The sequence below is a fragment of the Zalophus californianus genome, chromosome 3 (assembly GCF_009762305.2).
Source record: "Zalophus californianus isolate mZalCal1 chromosome 3, mZalCal1.pri.v2, whole genome shotgun sequence".
NCBI classification, from domain to species: domain Eukaryota; kingdom Metazoa; phylum Chordata; class Mammalia; order Carnivora; family Otariidae; genus Zalophus; species Zalophus californianus.
The window spans coordinates 109,919,329-109,944,944 of record NC_045597.1 but is presented as its reverse complement, the minus strand read 5'-3'; the positions used below and the strand labels follow the sequence as shown (position 1 = coordinate 109,944,944).

The window sequence follows — 25,616 nt, the reverse complement described above, 5'->3', positions numbered from 1 at the left end:
TTGAAACATAAAATTATTGAGTGTCCTTGAATGCTCTATTATGTATCTCTAATTTATCTGAAACATACTTTAAGACCCATGATATCAGATTCCAAGGCTTTATGAGACACAATAGAAATCTCAAAATTTAAGTATTTTACAAACTAGTCTATTTTTGGACAAATCACACCCAGGTTTGGAAATACAAATGCAAGTTTTCTGCAATAGTGCCAAAAAGACAAAATCATTTCCCCTAATTGTAAGCTCTAACTATCCTTGGACAATGTATACCATTGTCATTCATGATTGTAAGTTTTGTACAAAAAGAAATGCATAGATAAAGACCCCCAAAGCTAGCACCGGGGTTGGCTTTTTAAACTTCTACTATCACTCCATAAGTAGAAAGGTAAGGCATGTTCTCTTTTAGTGGTTTAGGAGAGACCTATCTCCTCAGCTTCATTCTTTACTACTTGAGGGCTGTTAACCATCTAGTAAAGCATTGCACACACTCTAGTTACTCAAAACATTACTTGTTGACTGAAAAAAAAAAAAAGACATTCCAATACCAATTGTTCCCTTATTTAAACTCATCTAGCACTAGTATAATACAAACCAGATTTCCTGCTTCTGGAGAATTTTGTCACATAGGTCTACATAAAAAGTCTTATTGAAATATTTGTGTGTGTGTATGCATATTTAGCATCTATCACTTTTTTCTGATCTCTTGTCACAGAAAGAAGGTATCTTAAACTAAGACATGCTACATATGTTGATGTTCATTAATATAATATTTATTGAGTGTCTATCTCATATATGTAATTTTCTAAGTGGTAAGAAGCCAAGTTACAAATACATCTCATGTTTTCCATTGTATGAAATTTAAATAGTGTCCCAATTTCCCCATTTTCCCTAAGGGCTGGCAGATTTTGAATTTTAAGAATATTAGAAAATCCATGATGATTCACTCTAGCTGAGTCTTGAAGTGCTGCAGAAGTTAGAAATGAAAGATTATCAATTTGGAGACCTGGAGTTTATACCATCGGTCCCCAAGGTTGGTCTTAACATTAATTACAAAGTCCATACTTAGGGTATCTTTTCAGAAGTTTGGGGATAAAAACACTGTCCTAAAGTGTTCCTTTTATTCAAATTTTCTTAGGTCTAAAATAATGCGATTAGAATTTTATTCCTTTGTCTTCAAATCCCTTGGAAGGATTTCACGTCAAACCTCACTAATCATGGGCACTTTAGTGTAGATTAATCTATTCGGTCTTGACCTGACAGCAGACTTCAGCTACAGGGACAGAACATACAACAAGACTTCACTTGTGTAGGGTATGGGACCGGCAGAGAGAGCAGGTGACAAGACGGCAAGTGTGATACACAATGGGAAAGAAACAGAAAGGGGAAGTGGGTGTCCTCTACTGGTTTCAAGTTAATCCAAGGTAGTTGTCATTATCCAAACGCTTCCCCTGCCTGGATTTTCTATTTTCAGATATACCAGGATACAGGGAAACGGTACGAAATGGTCTTAACGTATTTAAAGATTTTGGGGAGGAAAGGAACATTTTTCAGCCTGTCTAAACACATTTTATCCTTAAACGTACTTTATTCTTATCATCATAATAATTTTCTATCATGTAAAAAGTGTAATAAATTATCTTTCTTCAGAGACGACGTATACAATGATTTTTTCATGTAGGTGAGTATAATGCTCTAAACTGAGGTTCAAAGCTGAGCTTATATAAATCCATATAGGGCTTTGCTCTACAGATTGAAATTCTGTGAAGACATACATTGTTCATCCTTGGAATCATGAGATCTCTGCAAATCAGGCCTTTCTCCTTTCTGCCCCATGCCTGCAGAAAACAGTCTTGGAGCCTCCTCCCACCATGTCATTCCTCTTCACCTGCACTGTGTGTGGAGCTGCCTGTTTTAAACCAGTGGCTCCATCCGAAACCCCTCAACTTTGTAGTGGCCTTAAGTCTCCCCAAGTAACACCGCCTAAGGCTGATCAGCAGGAGACAAACAGCCCTGAACAATGGCAGCCTCATGAGGTCCTAGATTACCCAGTCTATTTTCAAGTTTTCAAACAAACCTTAACAAAGACACTAAACCCAGAAACAAATGCACTTCTATTAAATCATTGGCCATAATATCAAAAGGAAATAATGACCTTATTTTGCCCAAATTTAGAGCAAAGTACGCTACAAGCAAACCCTTAGAGAGGAGGAAGATACTAAGCTTGGGAACATAGCATGCTTTTTGAGATGTCAGTATGACACGCTTTGCCCTTCTTTGCCTTATCAAAAAGAACAAAGCAGAATAAAACCCTTCTTCCCTGGTGCTTGGAAAAGACTAAAAGATCTCTGGAGACAAAGACATTTATTTAATGCTAAATCGTTGTTACCTCTTAAAACTACTGTACTCACGGTAACACTCAAAGGAGTTTTAAGGATGTCTGAACTTCAAGCTAATATATAAATGATATTCCTGAGGCAAGTTTGCCAGGAGGAGGATATTGGAGGTCAGACACGGTGCTCAAGGGGACATTATGGAGTAATGTAACTATCTAGCAAAGAAGAAGAAGGGAGCAAATGAGAACCCAAAAATACATCCTTATCTGTCCTGGGGTTGTCCTTATTCAGACCCATGTTTTTTCCCTGTGACAAATTTCACTAACAGATTTGTAGTTGTCTTTTTATGGTTTCAGGATTTCAGACTCCTTCCAACTTTAACTCAACCTACCAACATTAGTTATGATATCCTGTTATAAATATGGACCTCAAATTCACTATTTGAAGATGTTCAACAAGTAAAAACCATTTCCTCTGACCACGATGCTGTCAAATGGGACAATGACAATAAATGATTCAGGATTTTGAGTAGAAAGTTCTGTTTTCATTCTTATATGGCAGGTATGTTAGAAATAGTCAACAAGAGGAGACTTCAAACACCTTTAAAAGAGAAGTTATTGTTCATAAAATAGAATTTCTGTGCAATCTCCAACAGTTTTAGTTAAACAGATAACACTTATTTTTTCTTTGTTTTGGTAATACAATTTGTAGGAGTTAATTTTAAAAATATGAAATTTTAAGAATTCTTTTTAACTCTCTGTTATACAAAATATTACCTTGCTGATTAATCCACAGGGTTAAAAGCAATATTATTTTAAATATTGAAGTTTCCCATATTTTGTTCTGTAAAGACACAGAAAAATATGGCCAAATGATATTATTTTGACCTGTGATCCTTGTTTTGGATCCATGGTGATTCCTTTTTGCACACGGCACTCAAATTGTTTCTGCTGGCTCCTCAGGAATCCAAAGTCTCTAGAACAATTTCCAGCTAAGAAGAGTTGATTTGTAACATTAGTTTAATCTCTAGCCTAGTAACTTTCCCCTTTATACATCTTGTCTAGTAGTTTACCCAGTTAAAAAAAAATTATCTGCTCCTATCCATAAAAAGCTTGTGGGAAAAAAAGCCTTTCGGGTGGGAAAAGAATTTGAAAGGAAAAAATGTACATACATATATCAGACCAAGAATTAAAAGATGAACATTATACGTGAGGAAACATTATAAGACGGTTTCACTATATTAGTTTTTCCAAGTCAGTGTTCCAAGCCAGTCTTGGATTATGTGTGAAAAGTAAGAACTCTATACTGTAACAGGTGCCGGCAGGAAACTCCCATTAAAGCTTATGAAAGTTATGCCTGTAAAGTCCTGGCATCTGAGAATGCATTATGCATCAGATTTTTCTCACTAGAAAAACAATATGAGGCTGTGACTACTTAACAGTATTCCCAGTCACTATTTTGTTAACATCATTCCTCAGGGATAACATCTTTGGTGACCTTGTGCTATATGTAAAGTATATATCAGCCTTCATTTCAACACTGAGAGTGTGCATTGTCTTCTATATATATCAATAGAGATGTTGGTCTACCATCTGTCTGTCCTAATCAGACCTAATCATAAACCTGACAGTTTTTTTCCCTTTAGAATCAATAGATTTATACTAATTAATCCATATTTAAAGAGTGGCTCTTCATGTGCAACATAGCAAATATTTATGAAATTTTATTGCAGTTTGGAATAGTCTATGGAATATCAGGTAGTAAGTAATATGGGTTTTAAATCTATGGTATTGACTCAGGTTGGAAAGTCCTAGCATTATGTGTGGCACATAGTGGGTGCTTAATAAATGTCATCTTTGTTTTCCTTATGTAAATCACCCCATAATTGTATGGCCACATCTTCAAAGACTAATGGTATAATTCTTTCTTTTTTTTAATTTTATTTTATTATGTTATGTTAATCACCATACAATACATCATTAGTTTTTGATATGGTGATCCACAATTCATTATTATAATTCTTTCAACATAAACTTGCTCACTTTAGAGTTAACAGGTAAAACCTCTTCCTGTGATGAAGCTCACCTTTCTAGCCTATAAATTCTAGAGGTTAAAATATTTCTTTTACTAATATTTGCCTATTGAATACAACTGAATAAAAATTCTCTTTATTCTATAAATCTAATGCTTATAAGAAAATTGCTTTAAGCCCAATGGGTAATTTGGGTCTAAACCATTTATCAAATTAAAAACTGAGATAAAAATTTAGACAGGAGTGAATGTTAAACAAAGCCCAGGGAAAATGGCTGTGAGCCTGTATATATCCAGATGTATATGTCCATATCTAAGCTTGTAGCTACACTATGGATTAAATGTTACTAGCTTGCACTTGTATATGTATATATAGTTTTAAATATGCTTTTCATGTATCAATAAATATATCTTTAGTAAAAAGTCCTCAGTTAGGGTAATATAGTCACCTTCCAGAACACACACACACACACACACACACACACACACACACACACACACAACCAGCACCAACCCAGGCAATCTGCCAAATGTGGTCGCTCTGAAAAGGGTTTTGCTTTAGGGCAATAGCAAACTAGCTCACCACCCCGCTGCCCTGTCCATTCCTCACCACACGGTTCTTTGCTGTATCCTGAACTTCCCCTCCTACAGTGAGGGAACATTTCTTTGGACTGTTTTATTGCCAATATATTTTTACTTTGTATGATGAAATGAAACAGGGGACTGGTTTCATTAGAAAGAGAGGTAAACAGAGCATTAATTAAATTTGCTGATGATACTAAATTGGGAGGAACTGTGGACATCTGTGAAGACAAAAGAATCATACAAATGGACTTAAAGAGTTTAGAAATATGAGCAGGAAATAATAAAAAGAGATTCTGCCTTAAATAATGCAAGCTAATACATTTGGGAAAAGATAATCAGAAACATGGCTACTCAGTGGATAGTAGATGCCTGGAAAGTGGTGATGGTGAAAGAGACCTAGGGGGTGATAATGGGAAAAATTATACACAAACTTACAGGGAAGTAGGCACAATGCCCAGAGGGTTACATATAAAAGAACATATTTTTTTGAACTAGAAAGATGATAGTCCTACTCTTATGATTCTGTTAGATCTCAAAAGCATCAAATTTGGCTGTAGTTAGTTGAATTCTTCAGGTTCATGAAATAACTTAACACTATTTGTTGAGAGACTGGTTTTACCCTATGAAGGATGAGAAAGTCCGCTTTGTCTGAAACCTGTCCTGAACACCAGAGTCTTTGCTCTATTTCTGTCTTATCCTATTGTAGACTATTACTAATATGGTATATCATACAGATATTGATATAGATATTGATATGAGTGTAGATACATATTGGCTATGCTGCAAACAATCAAAAAAACTCCTTACTTTCTACTTTTAAGGAGTTTCTCTTCCTTCTGGATAATATGACTTCAAGTTATGCTTCAAGAGCTATCTAAACACTATCTCTTCTATCAGTTCAATGAGTCTTCAGTGTATAGGATTTGATTCCCTAAGGATAGATGCATGGATAGATGGATGGAAAGGAATTTTGGATAATATCCATCTCTTCATCCATTTAATCATATATCATGAATTGAGCCCATACCATATGCCAGCTTTGGTATGCTAAGCACCGATGAGACAGAGATGAACCAGACACAATCCCTAACTCTGAGACTCATACTCTAGATGGAGAAACAGGTAAAGACACCAGCCATCACACCCCCATGCATTAAGGGCTGTATTAGGGAGAGCAAAACTGTCATTGGAACACTGCGGAAAGAAATCTTAATAATGTTCAAGAGACCGTGGAGGGGTGATTGAGGATATAAATCAGAGAATATTCCTTGAATAAGGGGACTCCTGTGCTATGCACAAGAGGATAAATACGAATTTGGCAGGTGGATGGGCAAAGAGAGGGTCCCTAGAAAGAAGGAAAGCACATGGAAAAATACCAGCCTTTGGAAAAACTTGATGTAGTTGATATTCCTGGAACATAGGAAGCAGCTTATGAGAATATGAGGCCTGACTGTAGACAGAGGTCATATGCTTATGGGGATAATTAAGATGGAATTTTGTTTATCCTGATGGAAAAAAGAAACCATTGGAGGGATATTCTAAGAAGGCATAACACAATTCTATTTGTGTTAAAGAGGAAGGAGGTTGGCATGATTGAGAAGGTGTCCTGGGCAGAAAACAGAACAAAGGCAATATCAATTAGGAGGTTTTTCTCAAAAGAAATTATGGAATTCTAATCAAGGCCATAGCAGATGAAAAGATGAATCAGATTCAAGAGATAGTAAGAAAGGAGATATTATTAGACTTGGTGAATAATGCTCTGTGTAAGTAGAGAGAACAGTCCAAAATATCCAACATATTTCTTTTTAGAAGAATGGGGGGAAAAATAGAAAAGAGGAATGGGAAAAATAAGCCATGATGCCATTGACTGAGTTAAGGAATAAAGAGGGAGGAATAGATTTGTTAGGGAAAGTAATAAGTGCAGTTTGAAGAAGTTGAGTTTGAGATACCAGAGGAAAATTCAAGAAGGGTTGTTCTTAGACCTGAGAGTAAGACATAGCTTGAGGAGTCATTCTGAAATAGGAACTTTGAAGTCATTGAAGAAAATCACTGAAGGTTTTGGTATCATTGAGTTTATGCTGAAAGAATGGATAGAGAAATCCCAGAGTCAAGAATTAAGTCCGGAGGAAAACACACATTTCTTATGCTGTCAAACTCTGGGCTAAGGGCATGGACTCCAATATTATCTCATGCAATTTCAAATACAGGTCAACAGCCGACATTTAAGATGAAAGAAACCTTACTACAGTGATCACTATACTGTCTGCTAGGTATTCCACTGCTTTGTAGGGAGAGTAAAGAATTAAGTTAACCCAAAGAGTAAAAAATGCAAAACATAACAAGAAGATCATCATTTTTAAGACAAGAAAGATAACAGTCCTATTTTAATGGCACTAGCATATTCAAAGTCTTTAGAGAGCTTTTGATAGTGTCAGCAGAGTTTAACTTTTCTGGCATAAAGTAAATTTGGAGAAAATGAAATCAATATCCAATAGCAAAATCATGTCAGAATTTAGAGTATTGGTATCCTGTCTTCATTAGCTTCCAATTGACACGTCTGTGTAGTTGACCGTATATAACTTACTTCAAATTCTTTGACAGGCTCTTTCAACTCAAGAAATTATCATCAAAATAAAAATTTCCTCAGATTTATGTAAAAAAATAAACACTGAGTCAAGAAGGTGAGATGTTCACAGGGAAGTAAATGAACACTCAGAACAGCACCAGCTTGTTATTCTAAGTCTGAATTAGAGGAAAAGATACGGTGCGTTACTTTCTGTGAGGTTATAAGACCCAAGCCCACTCCTGACTATTCTCAGGCATGTCACTTATAAGTCGTAGTTGCCATTCAATTACTTGATTCAAAACAGCAGGCTATTGGTGTTGAAACAATGTCTAATGGGATATGACTTCCTCTGCTGAAAATGAGTAAAAAGTGGGTGTTCTATTAGATGCTGCATGGCACCCTTAAATGTAGTATCCAAAAAACTGATGAACATAAAGTCTTTAAGGAAACATACCTTCAGATGTTTAGTGTAGCTGGGTATAGATAGAAAATAATATCATTTAGAATGACATAATATACTATTATCAGAATGGTTTACATGTTTAGAAAACAGATTGGGAAACCATGCAAATCATACAGCTATCTTCAACCAACGACATGGTCATTGATTTTTTTTTTTTTTAGGTTTCAATGATATGCAGGTGTAACAATGGTGTGTAACTTTCCATGAAGATTTAGGCAATGTTGAATGTAATTTATCCGTTCATTCATCATTTATTGAAAATCCATTATGTGCCAGGTACTGTGAAGAGTTAAAAATAAATCCATGCTCTCTACATGAAGTAGCACATGATGGACTAGGGTAATATTTTAAATATTTTTCTTCTGTAAGCTGTGCTTTCACTCTAAATCTCAGGACATTCTTATTTCCTTAAAAATTGTGTGATTTGACATTTTGGGACTACAGTCTACTATAAGCTCAAGAACTCTTACAGCAGTATCATTTTAGAGTTATTTTCATTTTGCAGTTTTTCCTCTCACAGTGTCCTGCCCCTGATTTTTTTTTTTGTCTGAACTGAAAATAGAAAGTGGCTTGAAAATTATAAAATTCGGCAAAAAGGTGTAAAACTAGCAAGGAAAAGATTACTTGAACCTAAGAAAACACACACTTTTAATTCCACAGACTGTAAGATAACCTTTCACAGAATTTAGAAGAATCACTAAGACATGAATCTTTTTAGGGGATGAGTAAATTACTCCAAAACATCCTACAGAGGAAAATATGCCATGTTCAATTATACGGACCCATGCAACTACTTCTGGAATCTGTATGTCTTTTTTAATTTATATGTAGATCAATGATTAATGCTTAAGTTGCACACTTCATTTGAAAGTGTGAAAATTCCTTGGAAAAAGAAATTCTTTTCTAGACATTTTAAAAGGGAACCTTATTTATTAGGAAACCCACAAAAGAGTATAATATTTTCTTCTCATTCACAGCTTCCTGAATTAACTTAAGATTTCTTAATTATCACAAATTTTTAAGCTCTGGTGAAATGTTTATAAAAATATATAGATTCTCGTTCAACCAAAAAACAAGTTATTTCACAAAACAAAGTGCACTCTGGGAGAGCTTTGATAAATTTTTTGATTATTTTTTTAATCAGTTGGTTCACATTATGCAACAAGAATTTTTTAAAATTCTATTTAAAAACTTCAAATCCAGTTTTGAATCCCAGGGCAACAAATATTTGAAAATCTTTGTCTGCCTTATTTTTTTGTGTGTGCCTTTTTATTGAAAATGTGAAAGCTTTCCAAATGCATGTGATTTTTTTTTTCAAATTTTGTAAACATTTGCTTCCAGGCTAAAACATCCTGCCAACTTTCAGCCAAGATTATTTTTATGGTTGAACTATTAACTTCTGAATATGGGGGCCTATAATAGAAAAACTCCCAGACCCAGAACTCTCATCATATAAATGACACCGCTATAGGATATTTTAGACTATTACATCTCAACATGAGGAGGTGTTGCATTATTTAAATCCTCCATTCACACAATAAGAGACTAATTTCCTAGGGTATTAATTTTGGCTCTGTTTCCTTCCAACTGACTCGAAGGGAAAGTATGGTAAGAACCTAAACTTTAACATGGGGGTGGAACTGGGTGGGGGTGGAGGTTGGAAATTAGACTCAGGCTTTATCTGGGAAGAGATATTATTTATTCTCATGCATTCTGGACACAAAAGTGTGGGAATATCCGCTGACTGATTTGACCAGAGCCACATTGCTGGATACATTAGATAGCCTTGCTGGTTATTGAACTGCACATTTATTCCTCCATTAACTTCTGTTATGTTTAAGCTCTCTTTCTGATAATAAGACTGTTGTGTATTGTGAGATGTAGATAAACTCCATGAAATGTCACTAATAAGTACAGTGACTTAATTCCCAGCCGTGGGCGCACAGAATTTGTGAACATTCAGGGTAAGCTTGCCGTTCAACGGCAAGATCGAACTTACAAGTATTTTCTTAAGTGGGAATAAGTTTCTCTGGAACAGAGAAGCAGGTCTCAGGTAACTATGGTCGACTTGGTAACTTGTTCAATCACCGTCTTCTCCCCATTACGGGACCTTACAAGAGTGCCCTTTTATCCACATTTTTTTTCTTAATTGCAAAATGCAGCTTTTTTCTCTCTCTCCACCTTGTCATCTCTGATTTCTTTTGGTTGTCTTTTCCCAGTTTCTCTTTTATACTCTTGCTGGCTGTTTCCTGTTTACTCTTTTTGGATTTTGTCTTCCCCTCTAGCCCTGAATGTGGCTTTCTTGCAGACACAGAGGCCCCAGCACGACTACCCCAAAGAGCCAATTCCAATTCCAACTTGGACCCAGCACAACACTAAAGCTGTCAGGAAGGTGGCTGTCGTTGGGTTGCACCAAAACAAAACAAAACACAAAACACAAAAACACGAAACTGGACTTAATTTTAATTCACAAATGAAACCCGAGGAAAATTCGCGGCAAACTTGTACGGAGCTTCTTTGAGGATCAGCTCTTTTGTAATTGCATGTGGATGCCTAACTTTAGGCATGAAAAGCAAGCACTTAAAAAAAAAAAAAGCAACATATAGGTCAGTGCCCTCAGAAACATTTTTGTTCAGTCCACAAATATTCTCTGGGGAAAAAGAAAAAGTGCTTATCTTGAACTCTTGATTTTTTTTTTTTTTGAGCATGTAATTTTTATCAGTTTGTTTTGTTTTTGTTACTTTTTTTTTTCACTCACTGCTTATAAAACTAGCAAGCAGAAGTCTCTCTGGAACAAGATAGAATCATAAAAGTTTTCAAGAATCTCGTCACAAACTAAACAGTACAAATTGCACATTCCTCATGGAAGTATCAGCCTTTCGTGCGTGCCTGGATCCAACTATAATAGATTATCCCAAAGTGGGAAAGAATGAACATTACAAAATTAGCAGAACTGGGAGCAGAGCTTGTATAGTGAAGGCAATCTGATCTGTACTTTAGGGGTCTGGATTCTCAGGCATTGGGAAAAGACTATGTAAAGTTTTATTTTTGCAAGTGAACACTTGCTAGGATCCCAAGAAGCAGACTGATGCACTGAATCAAGTATCAGGAAAATTATATTCACAAGGACAATGCTTGGTATGTCTGAGCATAATAGCTATACTACAGTCATGTCTGTTATTTGTATAATAAATACATACATGTACATACTTTACCTTATATGCAAATGTGACACACACACACACACACATATATATATATCCATGTATTTATTTTATGTATTTAAAGATCCTTGTATTTATGTATATTCGATGTTGTGAATTTTTAGGAGTCAGATAAATATATCTCTGAGTAAGTATATAACTCTACCTTCGTATAGTATTAACAATTATGTCTAAATATCCCCACATTGGAGAAATAGATTTCATTTATAATGCCGTGGGCTTGTTGATGTGACATTCTCTCAAACTTCATGTAATAGCAGAGGAATTACCAAAAAGAAATAGTTAAGGTATAATAATAATTTTAGCCATTCTTTTTCCAAGTTGCTATAATCTACCCAAAGATAACTAATTGTTCAAAGTAAACATTCCACTCTGACCACAAAAGGAATCCATTACACAAACATATAATTCACAGTCATTTTTAGTGGGTTGTAAACAGTTTGGAATGAGCATAAAATGGGACAAAAATCAAAGTGAGCATTTTGAAATGAAAAAGTGTTTGCTACAAAAGGTCAGTCCCTTTGCTTGGCAAACTATGTAGAAAAGCCTGGGAAAATGCTGATCACACAAGCAATGAGGGAATTTTAAAGCCAACAGCCTCCTTGTTTCTTTAAACAGACATCGGAACCTATAACTGGATCCTGTCAAACAAATGACAGCAAAAAAAATATAACAGCTGCTAAGAAGTCAAGTTGAGAGATAAAGTTTTCGAGGCTGAGGACCTTCTCAGAAGTAGACTAAAGGTCTTTCTTAAATCTTTAAAGCAAGGTTATGTATCCCAGGGTGGATTTTGGGCACCAAGTCAAAAATGTAACTTTGTGTATCATTCTTGTCATAGTATTTTGTGTTCCAGAATAAAGACAGAGGACAAACTTGGTGATTAGCATCTGCTGAGAGTAGCTTATAGCTGGAATCATCAAATGGTACCATTTATTTCTAATTGTGGTTAACCCCCCCAATAATATAAAGTTTACCATCTTAGCCATTTTTAAATGTACAGTTAGGTAGTGTTAAGTACATTCATATCATTTGCGACTGATCTCCAAGTGTCATTTTAATGCTGGTGAGTCGTCTGGGGGCATACTGACTAGGACTGAGGCTCACGGAGGAAGAATGTGTTGTTAAACCATATTCCAAAGGATGAATTCCGGTCCAAACAAAATTGACCTTTTTAAACGGCCTTATTCCCTTATAGACAAACATATACTAGATACATAAAAATATATTTAGAATAGAGATATGATCATTCATGTAGTTAACTCCATTATATATGAAAGAAGTCTTTGGGAAAGTCTGGTTTTGTTGGGTGGAAAAAGGACTGTCTTTCGGATATCTCACATGAAGTGACTCCTTAAATTGCATTGGTATGATACGTCAGGAAACCAACCTGGGAAATGAGATGAATTAAACTTCTGCTCTCAGCAGAAGGCTGAAGCCAGACAAATGTGTGTTTATTATTCAGGGTTTATTATGTCATTTAAAGTATATTTAATCGTATATTTAGTATTAAGTAATATTTTGTAGTATACTTTGTATATTAGATATATTTAAGGTATACATGATGATTTGCTGTGATTACTACAGTCAAGCTAATTAATATATCATCTCCTCCCATATCTACTAATTTGTGTGTGGGGGTGATGAGACTTCCTGCAACCTACCGTCTTAGAGTAACTATAGTCACCATGCCTGTACGTTAGATATCTAGATTTGTTCAGCCTATATAACTGCAATTTTGCGCCCTTTCACCAATCTCTCTCCTTTTGCCCCACTCCCTATTATGTGATTTTTAAGCAAACAAACTCCCCTTACCTTAAACAAGAATATTAAACGGTTTATTTTCACTTCTAGTACCTGTTCTTTTCTTTCATAACACTCATAAGAGTTTGGTACTCAGCGAATTGTCTTTTTGCTTAATGTATATTTCCTCTATATTCTCAACTGGTAGCATGAAAAATGACACATGGGTAGGCACTAAAGAGCTACTTGTTGCTGGAGCACAATAAACACTTAGTATGTGTTACATCTTTCACCCAAAATTTACCGAGTGCTTACAGTGTGTCAGGTACTAGGTAAGGCTCTTCCCCTGGATGCACCTTCACAGAGTGATCAGCCAGTTACATGCTTCACATAAAAAGAACTACAGGTTGTCTTAATACCAATTGCATCACTGTAGACTACATACTTTGTTTAAGTCACATCTCCTAAGCCCCTGTCTTCTGAGTGATACAGCTCACCTTATTAAGTATTTTTAAGTAAGCAATTTCTATACCCTTTGAGGTCATCCTTAACTACACAAAGTATTCTATAAGTAGTGAAAAGTGGAATTCTCACTGCTTACATCTACATAATACCAGTATGTCACAACGTCACCTTCTGCATGCTTGTTTTGTCGGACCTCAAAGAAGAGTACCGGATGACCTCAGGCTTTGGGTCACTTTATCATATGTATTGAGCATTAGCTGAACAATGATTCGATATTTGCATGGAAACTGCTTTGGAAGAAAAAACATAAACTGAGTTTTTCTTTGGCTGCTTAACTCTACTCATGCTCTACAACTGTAAAGGCAATACAAGCGTTAATGAAACCCTTGGAAGAGCTTTAAAGACTAACACGCTCCTTTACAGTTTCCCTCCAAGTTTTGTGTATGTTCTCTAGGCTGAGCAGACAAGGTCAGAAACCACAGAAATAACTTTAATCTGGTTAGAATAGTCAGTGAGCGGGAGAATGCTCTGGTGGTTTAAGGGAATAAAGGAAACCAAATCAAGATAAGGAAACACACTAACCAAGTTATTCGCTAAATTGGTTTACATTCGGCTCACTAATAGATTTTCTTCTAGGCATGTCTGTGAGATGCAAAATTTTTGAAATGTGACTAATACCACTTTACTAGGGTTGACTAAAGAATGCAACTATGCCAAGCACTGGGTAGATTTTCCTTGGTAGACTACAGGAGCATGAACAATTTGGTTCTGTCAATTGCAAGCCAGTAAGACAAATAACTGAATGAATGAATGAATGAATGAGTCAATGAATCAATCAATCAGTCAATCAATCAATGGTGAGATCTGCCTTCCTGAGACTGTTTCATTCAAAATCAACGATGTGAGACGTACTACAAAAATACAGCTACAATTTATAGATGATTCTTTTGTAAAGGTGGGGGAAATAATCTTAAGAGAAAAAGAAAGGAAACAAATCTTTTTATAACACCTTGTGTACTGCAATTGTGAGTTTTGAGGCCATTTCCCTAAGACTGTGAGAGTAAACACACAATTTTCATTAAATGTGCCTTTCCCATAACTGGTCCATAAGCGTTTCCCATGACTCTGCCGTTGAGTATCTTGGCTGGAGGAGGATCTGGCCATTGGAAGGAGGGCTCTAGATATGCTGAGTCCCAGCCGTGCTGAGAGACTTGGCACCTTTATATGCTACTTCCTAATACCAACCCCGGCATAAAATGTCATCAGAAGCCTGCATAAACATTGGACTTAGATTCACATAAATTATTTCTGTCCTAAGGTGCTTTCTGCCAGAATTTAGTAAAAACAACACTTTGAGTAAATAGAATTGGCGTATAAATGTAAGAATATTAATCCAACAAAATGATCATAGGAAAATATAATCAAAAGTACACATTTGTAAATCTTGCAATGATGTGAGAGGTTTATCTTGTGCCTCTGAGTTTTTATTGAATATTTCCATAGAGTTCCTTTAAGCTGACACTGCCAAAGTGCTTTGAATTATCAGTTGCTTTGTGGAATTATAAAGTCTTTGAGTTTCATTAAAATGCTTAGGAGTCATTTTAATAATCATATGTGTGATTAGCGCCTGTTTAGTGCTGGATCTACAAATTCATTTTAAGAGTAAACATTGGGACAATGAAATATAATGCCAGATATGATTGCTGCTGTCAGCAGAAACATTGTCTTATTTTATTAAAAATCGCCAACAAAATGCCGTGAACAGAAGATACAGTTTCTATTTATAGATATTTTCTACTCTACTGTATTATGGTATCTGCACACCACCAGGCTGTATCTAGCAGAGTTTTCATTTTGCCTCGGGTATGTACATAAATAGAGAGGTACAGAGTCCTTTTATTATATGTGCACACGTCTTATTATGTACAGCTCCCCCAAAGTCCTATTCGGATATTTGCTCTAATATAATAGTGCTCACACCGTCAGTGCTGAGTATTTCTAAGTGGATGGAGATTTCCTGAAAATGATGATAATTTAGCTATTGGCAATAATAACATTATAACATTCTCAGTGATCCATTTTGGCTTTAAGTACTTATTAAATAATATTTATTCCTAAATTATGAACTTATAAAATTAAACGAGATTGCAACATGCAATAAAAACACATTTCTCTCTAAACTCCAACTGACTCCATTCCTCACAGATACCTCTCCTTGTGTTCATTCTGCTTTTACTGTTTTCTACCCTCTGTGAGCTCTCGGCTCTTCTCTCTGATGTGTTGCTATGCTTTCCCCCAAAGCCACTCTCTTTATCCACTTTCCCTACCCACTCGTCCCCTTCTTGTTGTCACTCTCTCATTCTCTACTGATATGGGAATAATGGGATCCCAGAGCTGTCCTTACAGTATAATTAAAGTGTGAATTTCCAGGAGTTGGAAATTGCAGGCCATTTTTATTATGCTTCTATAATAAAGCCAGGTAACACTGAGAGAATTAAAATGGCTTTTTCCTAGTAGATAACTTGGTAAAGATTTTTTTCCCCTTGGTTCTATTGTCTTAAGAGACTGGGAGCTGAAAATGGGACTAGATTCACCAATTCTTTTTCTGAAAACACCTCTATCTTTTACATGATATATATCCCCCTAGATCCTGGGAATATGTTGTAAACTTGTAACAGATGGTGATGAAGCTTCACATTTTTATACATTTTTTGAGATTCTGCATCTACTGTATGTATCTTCCAGGGAAAATGACCTTGAATGAATGAAGTCACAGTCTGAGGGAAAAACACCCCACAGATAGACCAGCAAAGAAATGATGAGTCAATTGGGTTTTGTTCTGTTCCCCGTGCTAAGATGAAATAATTTCCGACGAAAAACAGAATGCTGGAATATAGGAATCAAAGGTCGTCTTGACACTGGAGGTGCATCTGTTAATTGTTCCGGGAGAACCAGTTAGCCATATTCCATATTGAACAGAAACACATGGAAGACGGGATATCACTGTTTGTGAGTAGGAATGCTATTTGCTTCACTTGGGTAATGTTGGGGGCTTACCAAAAATTGTTCTGGCACAACATCTACCAGCATGAATGTTAGGAGGGTTCTAACACTGTGAGTACTGATATTTTATGAATGTTTTATCACTGGCTTGAAAACAAGAGGTTTGCAATTGAATCAACAACATGTCAGACAGACAAAATATTAAAAAAAAAAAAAGAACATTAGTGGGAATTACTGATGTCCCTATTGTAAAAACAAACTGAAGTTAATAAGAAACTTGATCCTCTTAACCGATTAACAAAAGTCAAGTTTTAATTGCATGGCTTCCCAGACAAATCAAAGAGCGCTGTTAACTTGAGCATTGGTTGTTTAGAGGGTACGCTAATGGAAGAAATTGCTGCATATTCAGTTACCCACCTCTTTTTTCGACAGCTTCAATGCATTGCTTTACAAACCGTGGAACTGTGGAATTTTCACGTTCACACACTGTGTGCAGATGAGAGCCAAAAATTTGATCTGCAAAAGAAACAAAGATGAGCTTCATTAAAATCCAAGATTGCGTTGTTCTTTAATTTGATTCTGTTTCCATACCCACTGCGTGCTGAAATCTGTGTCTTGCATAGGAATTGATTTTTTGCTTTAATTCCAAAGGGTCTATTGCAGAGATGCAAAGGCCATAAGTCCCTCCTTTATAGAACAGGACCCTGGGCCCAGAGAAAGAAAGCTAACACTCCACCATCGATTAGACTGGGATGACAGGGCATAACTTTGTTGTTTATAAAATAGTAACAAGGAATTAAGAAAACTTCTACAAAGTAATTAATCTTAATGAATTGGTATCTTGAGTGTTTTAGAAGAAATTTGTCAGTGATCACCAAAATTATGATTTTATCAGTATATTTAGAAGATTCATTCAGTGGGTCAATGATCTTTGAAGAAGCAAGTTCCAGATTTACTTTGAAGTGGATTTCTTAACATCTCGTCTGCCTTGAATGCCCTTCCTCAACATCTAAGTGTCCCCTTCCCTTTAGAGCTCAGTTCTGACCACACTTTCTCCACAAACTCTTTTCTTCCTATCTCAGTGTTGTGTCTCCTTTAATATCAGTTCTTTGGAATACCAGTTCCTCGGGATGTTAATAGGCAATTTGCGGGGAAAAGGCCTATGATCAAAATGGTTTAGCAATGTTGGGTTAAACAAAGTTAAACAGGTTTCTTTCATGTGTATTCTTACAGCTTGTGGCGTGCCATTCTGCACTGGGAATCCCCACAGAGGGTTGGAGGATGCACTATCTCCCAAACTTATTTGAGTAAGATACTTTTATTTCAAGCGGCATCCCTCCAGACTAAGGCTTCCGAGAACACACTCTGAAATCCTAACCTGGTCTTCTCATTTAGGAACAAGATTTATCCTACCTTGCATTGTGTATTTACATTTATAATAGATGGAGTGTATTTTCTCAAAACAGATTTGGAGTGCCTACAGGCTCTATGTGTTCATATGGTCACCAGGGCTTAACACAGACTCTGGCCCACAGGATTTGCTCATAGATACTTCTTAGTGCAGTAAAATATACATAACATACAATTTACCGTTATAACCATTTTTACATGGACAGTTCAGTGGCATTAAGCGCATTCTTTTTTTTTAATTTTTTAAAGACTTTATTTATTTATTTGTCAGAGAGAGAGAGAGCAAGCACAAGCAGGGGGGAGCAGCAGGCAGAGGGAGAGGGAGAAGCAGGCTCGCTGCTGATCAGGGAGCCCGATGCGGGACTCGATCCCAGGACCCTGAGATCATGACCTGAGCCAAAGGCAGATGCTTAACTAACTGAGCCACCCAGGTGCCCCAAGCACATTCTTGTGTAATCTTCACCACCATCCATTTCCCGATTTTTTAAAAACAGCATAGATGTTTATTACTGAGAGTGAATCAAATATTTAGTAGGTTCAAGGGCTTCCCATCTTGCTCAAAATGAACTCCAGTTCCCTACTGCAACTTCTAGGGTAATATATGACCTGCCCTTCCAACCATTAATTGAGTTCATTTGCTCCCTCTGCCCTCTCTCCCCCTCATCACTTGCCTGCTGGCTGTCCACATTACTGATTCTTGTCTATGCCAAGCACACTTCTGCCTCAGGGACTTTGCACTTATTATGACCTCTGCATGAAACTCCATCGCATTAAGTCTCTTTTGTAGCCTTTCCTACACACTTTTATTTCCCCCTAAAAAAGGGCTGCACTGCAATAGGAACTCTCCATGATACTTTCCTGTTTTACTTTCCTTAGAGCACTTATCTCTGCCTGGCATATTAGATTGATGTGCTTACTGGTTAGTTTTCCCCTGCTTAGAATGCAAAACCAAGGAGAGTAAAGACTACACCTATTTCCTTTCTTGCTGGGTCCCTAGTAAGTAGACAATGTTTGGCATATACTAGAAGTTCAATAAATATTTATTAAAGACATTGTCTTAATCATCAGTGGAGGTCTTCAATGATTTTAAAAAAAATATTTGTTGTAGAAGTGGGGAGAAAAAATAAAATGCAGCATAACAGATTGGTAAGTGAAATATTACAAAGGAGTAGTCAAAATGGAATGTGATGAGACTTGAAGGAAGTCATGATTTTCATCCATTTCTTAGAAGAGGTGATGGCTTGAGTTAAGGACAACCTAGCAGGGAGGAAAGAAATTAAGGCTAAAGCACAAACATATTTCAGTATGAAAATGTACATTTTCATCTAAGAGACAGAAAGATGATAAATCCCAAACATATCAACAGAGTGTAGAGAAGTGGGAAATAATCATGTGTATTTGCTTTGACTCTTTGGTCAAGTAACAAAGACTTGTTCAAAAACAGCCACCACTATAAGAAAAAAAAAATGACATAAACTATTATCTAAGAAAAATAACCCCCAACTTCAGATGGAATGATTTAAATTGGCTAGAGATTATAGTCTGGAAGAAATGCTATAAAGTATAAAAACTCCTAAAGGAAATTATTATTCAAATCAATTTCACAAACATTTATTGAGCATGTGGCAGGACATCAGACCAGGCTTTGGTGCCCACAGAAGACCTCCCAGAGAAGAAACAAATCCTCAAGGAAAAGTAAGATTTAAGTGAAGAGGTAAGACAAGGGACAAAAGGCCATTTAGGGAAGATGGAAGAAAGGTATACAAACACATCAGTGATGGGAAAAATGGCAGGAAGCATGAGATGTGCTGAGGGATACATTCACTCATTCTTATTTAGAGAAATCTTGATGTATTAAGCTTTAAAAGAAGATGAAGATGTGTTATAAGAGCCTTAAATATTTTAGTCAAGTAGGTTAAATTATTTGAAAGTGTGCAGACACCAATGATTTCTCATACATACACTATTCCCCTCATGACTTCTCATTTTTAGAGTCCATTCATAAGAGAGAGCCTGAAAATGTTCCCCTATTGACTTCTGTCTTCCTTGCAGATCTGGGTAATTAGACAGCTCTAATCAGTCAAATGTAAGGAGAAATGACTTGGGAAGCTACAAGAGATTTTTTTTTTTTTTTAACCAGCTAAAAAGAGAGGTGTGTATGAAGGCACTCTTTCTTTTTTCTTCCTGCTTTGAACATCACTGTGCAATCATGTGATGTTGGAGCTACTGCAGCAATCTTATCACCATGAGACAACAAGCGTCCAGACAAAAGCTGACATGATTAAAAAAGTCACAAAAAAATCCAGACCTCAATGACATTGTTGAAGTTCTAAACCTAAAACATTTTTTTTCTAGATTTCTTATTTAGTGGGAGATAAAAGTCATTTTTAACTGTGCATTCTATCCCTTGCAGCCAAAACGTTCATAACCAAATGGAGGCACAGATTGTGAAGAAGACTGAACACAAGGAGATTAGTTAAGAGGCTAATGTGATCACCTATGAAGGTGTTATGGAAACCAGAATCAGGATAGAGTTGTGGTAAATTTAATCATTGTTCACGATTCTTCTCATCTTCTCTGAGTTAGATATGTACATTCACCTCTTTTGCCATGTGACTGTGTGGTAAAACTCACTACAGTGTGCAACATTTATTTCTCCCATTTCACTGATGTTGGGCTTGGCTGTAGACTTGCTTTGGACAATGTAGTGTGAGTAAAAATGACCATGTATCAGTTCCAGACGGAGGTCTTAAGATGCATTGTAGATTTCTACTCACCTGACTGCTTATCTGCTATTGCCAAGACAAGAACTTCCCTGGGTAGCTGTTGCCCTTTCAGTCTGGGATCCAGAATAAATACATATGGCAGAGATTGAGGCCAATGCTCAGTTAGGAGACAAGTCTAGTCAGACCTTCTGCTTAAAGTACAGCTGTCCAGTCAAACCTGCCCCAGGCTACTTGACCCACAGACACATGAGAAGTAAGTGCTTCCTGCTGTATGTCACTGAGATTTTGTGTTTGTTATACAGCAATAGCTTACTGATAAAGATGATAACAGGAGTCCAGGTTGTTGGTGACCTAAGCTATGCTATGAGAATGACAACAAAGAGAATTGACAGGGCATGGAAACTGAAACTGCGGAGCAAATAAATAGATTAAAACAATTCTAAGTCTGCTAGGATTGTGGAATCATGCATCAGTTTAGATTCAACGCAAGGAGGAGTCCCAAAGGAAATTTCTCCCCCTTTAAAATGAACTCATTATGCTTTACCTAATATGACGGCACTTTTTACTCTGTATTCTCTCCCACTCGATTCAATTCTATCAAATTCAATTCAGTGCATATTTCGTGAGCACCTGCCATGTGCCAGATATTGTAAAGAATACAAATATTAATTCACTCATTCAGTAGCTATAACATGCCTGCTATAAGCCAAACACTATGCTCTAGCAGGAAAATGCAGTGATGCATTGAAGCATGATCTCCTACAGTCTGGGGTGGTGATGGTGGATAACTCTCACAAGCATTTATAATATAATGTGATTAGTGCTATCTCAAGGCTATGTAATAATAACAGTGAAGCTTCATTGTACCCTTAAACTAAGCCAGGCATGGTTCAAAGTATTTTATGTATTCTAACTTATTAAATCTTTACATGAATCTTCGACCCTTTGGTGGTAGATACTATTAACCTGATTTTATGGGAGAGGAAACACAGACCCCAAAATATTGAATCCTATGTCCAAAGTTACAAAGTATCATGGTGTAGGGAAAGAAAAAAGATAAGAACCTGACCTGTGACAACGGAAAGAAGGGATGATTTTGTAGGATTTGTTAACTGGATGCAGAAAGTGAGTCAACCCACCAGAGAGAGGTCTTCCTAGTTCCTTGCTTGAGTAAAAGAGACTGACATGCAGAAGGAACCCTGAAGGTTGGGAGAAGAATAAAGAGATAGGTATTCAGGAATGAGGATAAGCATTTCAGATGCAGAAGAATGATGGTGGGAGCTAAAGGTGAAAAGTTCTCATTGAATTTTGACAATTCAGAGGCTATTGGTGACCACGAGGAAAAATGGCTTTAGTAGAAGAATGCAGCTGAAAAGCAGATGGTGGTGGACAAGGTTTGAAGAGAAGGTGAGGGAGTGAAAACAGCAAATGGATTCCTGCTTTAAGAAGTTAAGTGCTGGGAATTCATTAATTATCAGGGAAGATGGGACTTGGGAAAGATTTTGAGCTGGGTGGTTAGGAGTGAATTTCAACCACAGGGTGTTCTGCCATAATGCGCAGGAGGGGAAGAGGTGCACTACTGGCTACTTTTGGTTGGTCTAAAGTGGGAAGTGGGAGAGGTGCATCACTGCCACTTACTGGGTGGTCCAGGCAAGTGTAGGCAATTCCTCATTGAAAAATTGTCCCCTCCTGATTGCCAATAGTGTGTCCTGGTGAGAAAAGAGCCTAGATATGATCAACATCATTAGACAGAAAGGAGATGTTTGCTTTGACTAGTTACCAGAAAAGCCAAAAATTGTCTTCTAAATTCTAGCCTCTCTTTAAACTGGCTGTACTCACCCAACAAGGTATGGCTCTGGAATTAAGAATTTAGTCTCTGTGGTGAAGCTGATTAAATGCAAGGCTGTCATATAACCCAAGCCAAGGCAAAGAAATTCTCCTTCAAAATGATTAGAATTGGGATACTACAGACTGAAGTAGTTAGTGCCAGGGACTTAAATAGCAAAACTGCCTAGATTTAGACACTGGATGCCAGGGGCAGCCATATGGGGAGATGGCTGTGTGCAATGGGTGACTGGGCCCAGGAACTAATTTGCAGAGAGAGGTGAATGAAGCAGACACACCCTAGGTCTTCACTTTCTGATGCCTGACTCCAGAGATCATCTATCTTTTCCATGGGGTGCCATGACATACCCTGTGTTGTGACAATAACTCCCATTTTATTTGAATATTTTTGAGTGAACTTCTGTTTATTGCAACCAAATAAACTTGACCAGAACACGAACATAACATTGGCCGGAAGTTTTCAGGAGAGGGCTTACGCCCACAATAGAAAGTGCCAGTCTTGGCTAAACAGGGAGATCCACTGTTACAGATGACACTGGTTAGGAAGAGTATGGTGGATGTCTATTGGTTTTACTGGCCTTGTAACTATCCTCCTATTCTCTGGTAAGATCACTCTGATTTTCCTTGGGGGATGATGCCTTTCTCATGTTGGCTGCCATTTGGTTTGAGTAGCACTGATTCTACCACCTGTAGTTCCAGGGATGAACATGAATTTCCTCATGTTCGGACATGAACGCATGGCCCAAGTTGATCTGGTGGAGTAAATTCTAAGGCTTTTTCTAGTGCTACTGGGAAAGAGGAGCCTTATTTCTACAGGAATTGATAAACTATTGGGATATGAGTCTGAGCTTCCAGAAGTTACGTTGCCATCTTCTGGGAAAACATACTGGAGAATTAAACCAACAGAGTGGAAAGCAAGCTGAGCGATGGAAGAAATAAAGATTTGATAGTATTTGTGTCCCTTGGACTTTTCAATTAAGTAGTCCAATAAATTCCACTTTTACTTTTGCAGTTTAGACAAGTTTCTATCAATTACTATGAAAGGAATCTTGACTATAACATTAGCCTTCAACATAAAATGATGGATCATGTAACTTAGAGGAGATGATAATGCACATGAAATGACTTTGCAAAGTAAAATGTGTTATCTAAAGAAAGTAAATCATAGACAGAAATAGAAAAAAAATAAAGAAAGTAAATCATAGAGTTTTAGCTAAAATGTCAATGTCAAATTTCAGGGCTATTGTAGGATTGCCACCCATCTGTAAATCTGATACAGTCCAGGGTTTGATACAGCAAAGAGGACCATTAAACTGTAGGAATGTGTTTGAACCATAGAACTTTCTATCTTAAAACAGTATAAGGAAAAGGGGAGGGAGAGAGAGAGTATTCTGCTGTCTTGGCAAGCATTAATGAACTAGCTTTGCCCCTTTAACTTCCATGACTGTTGTCCTGGCACAACACTAAGGATTATTTCTGCTTTCCCCTTCCTTATGATATTCCAAAAAACGGAGCAGCCCAGAACCCCGAGCTCCAGACTCCCTACCTATATCCCCATCTGTGGGCTCACTGGTAATCCTTTCTTCATCTCTTAACAACTTTTTGTATTTAGAAAACACCTCTTGCTAGAGGTGCCAATATTTTTGGAATGCTTCACAAATGCCTATGGTCTTGGCTAGTGTGATCATTATGTCTTCCTTCTCCTGCTTCAGCGTTTATACCAGGGGTGGCAGGCAACACATTGGTTGGAGAAAATCCATTTTCAGCAATTTTTCTTTGAAAGCATCTTTTCGTGAGAAAAACAAATAGACCTTCCACATGACTGCACTTATAAATCATGTTGTTTACATAATGAATTAGAGTTTAACTAGGAAATTGTGGGTTTTAATCTTTAAGCTCTCAAACTTTTGACCGATTTAGTTAGTTCATCAGTATAACCAGGTTAAGTCTCCCAGATTAAAAATTAGCTTCATTCTCCCTCATCTCTGCTATATATTTTTTGACAAATTATGGAAAGAACACCCAGTAATGGGATCTTTGTCAGTTAGATTCCAAATGAATCAAAACTATGAGGAAAACTACTCAATAGAGGCAGTTAAATGTTCAAATAATGTGACGGTGTTATCATCATTTACCCAGGAAGACAGTCTCCACATGCTTTTCAAAATGATTATTCTGCTTTCAGGACACAGGGCTGCTGTTGCAGCTAGTCTAGTAATTTTTAAAAAGGAAAACAAAGCAGCTAGAACTACACATGCATGAAGAACATAGAGGGGAACAGAAAACAGTAATAACAAATTGAGTGGCTTAGATCCACCCATCCCCCCCTCAAATCAGACAATTATTTTGGTCATGAAGTATATTTGTTAAGGGTTTGGGCTGCAACTAAAAAAAAAAAAAAAAAAAAAAAAAAACACCGGGGCTTTATTTATTTATTTATTTATCTTTTATTAGTTTATTTCATTTTGAGAGAGCGCACATGTGTGCCTCTGCATGCATGCGAAGTGGGGGAGAAGGAGCAGAGGGAGAGGGAGAGAGAGAATCCCAAGCAGGCTCCACACCCAGCATGGAGCTCGATGAGGTTCAATCTCATAACCCTGAGATCATGACCTGAGCCAAAATCAAGAGTCCAACGCTCAACTGACTGAGCCACCAAGCTGCCCTGCCACCAGGGCTATCTTACACAAAGAATTTATTCGAATGATAGTGAGGAATGACAGTGGGAGGGAATTCAAAGAATTTACTAGGAACTCAAAGTAATTTATTAATTACTCGAGGCTGGAGAATCAGTCTTGGAAATGTTTCAAACCGAAGGTCCAAAAGAGATCCATGAAATAAGAAGGAGGAAATACACTGCTGGATCCTGAGTCTTGTAACTCTGACGGCTGGGTCAGGATGCTATTTACATTACCACCCCTCCCACCAGCATTGTTCTGATGAATTACACTCTTCAGATGCTCAAGATGGGAAGTTCCAACAGAGATGCCCAGTTGGTTGAGATTATGTTAAAAATGGGGTTGGGATAAGAAAAAACTTAGCCCTGATAGCTTCCATAGTAAGTAGCCTGCACTTGGAATATTTCTCCCTCTACAATGCTATACACATGGGCATATCATCTCCCAATAGGTTGCTCTAGAGGAGGGGCAGTGGAAAGTGAAGGGCAAAAATAATATTCTCAACATGGGTAATTTTAGCAATTTAACTGAAATTTACCTTTGATTTTAA

The 25,616-nt window shown here is 37.0% G+C and overlaps 1 protein-coding gene across 1 annotated transcript in view; it reads right to left on the bottom strand.

The window, feature by feature from the left end:
* Nucleotides 1-25,616, bottom strand: part of ARHGAP15 (Rho GTPase activating protein 15) — a 610,094-nt gene that overhangs the window by 217,877 nt on the left and 366,601 nt on the right. The window contains exon 10 of the mRNA XM_035726444.1: nt 16,828-16,926. Coding sequence (XP_035582337.1) covers nt 16,828-16,926 — 99 coding nt within the window. The remainder of the gene's footprint in view (nt 1-16,827; nt 16,927-25,616) is intronic.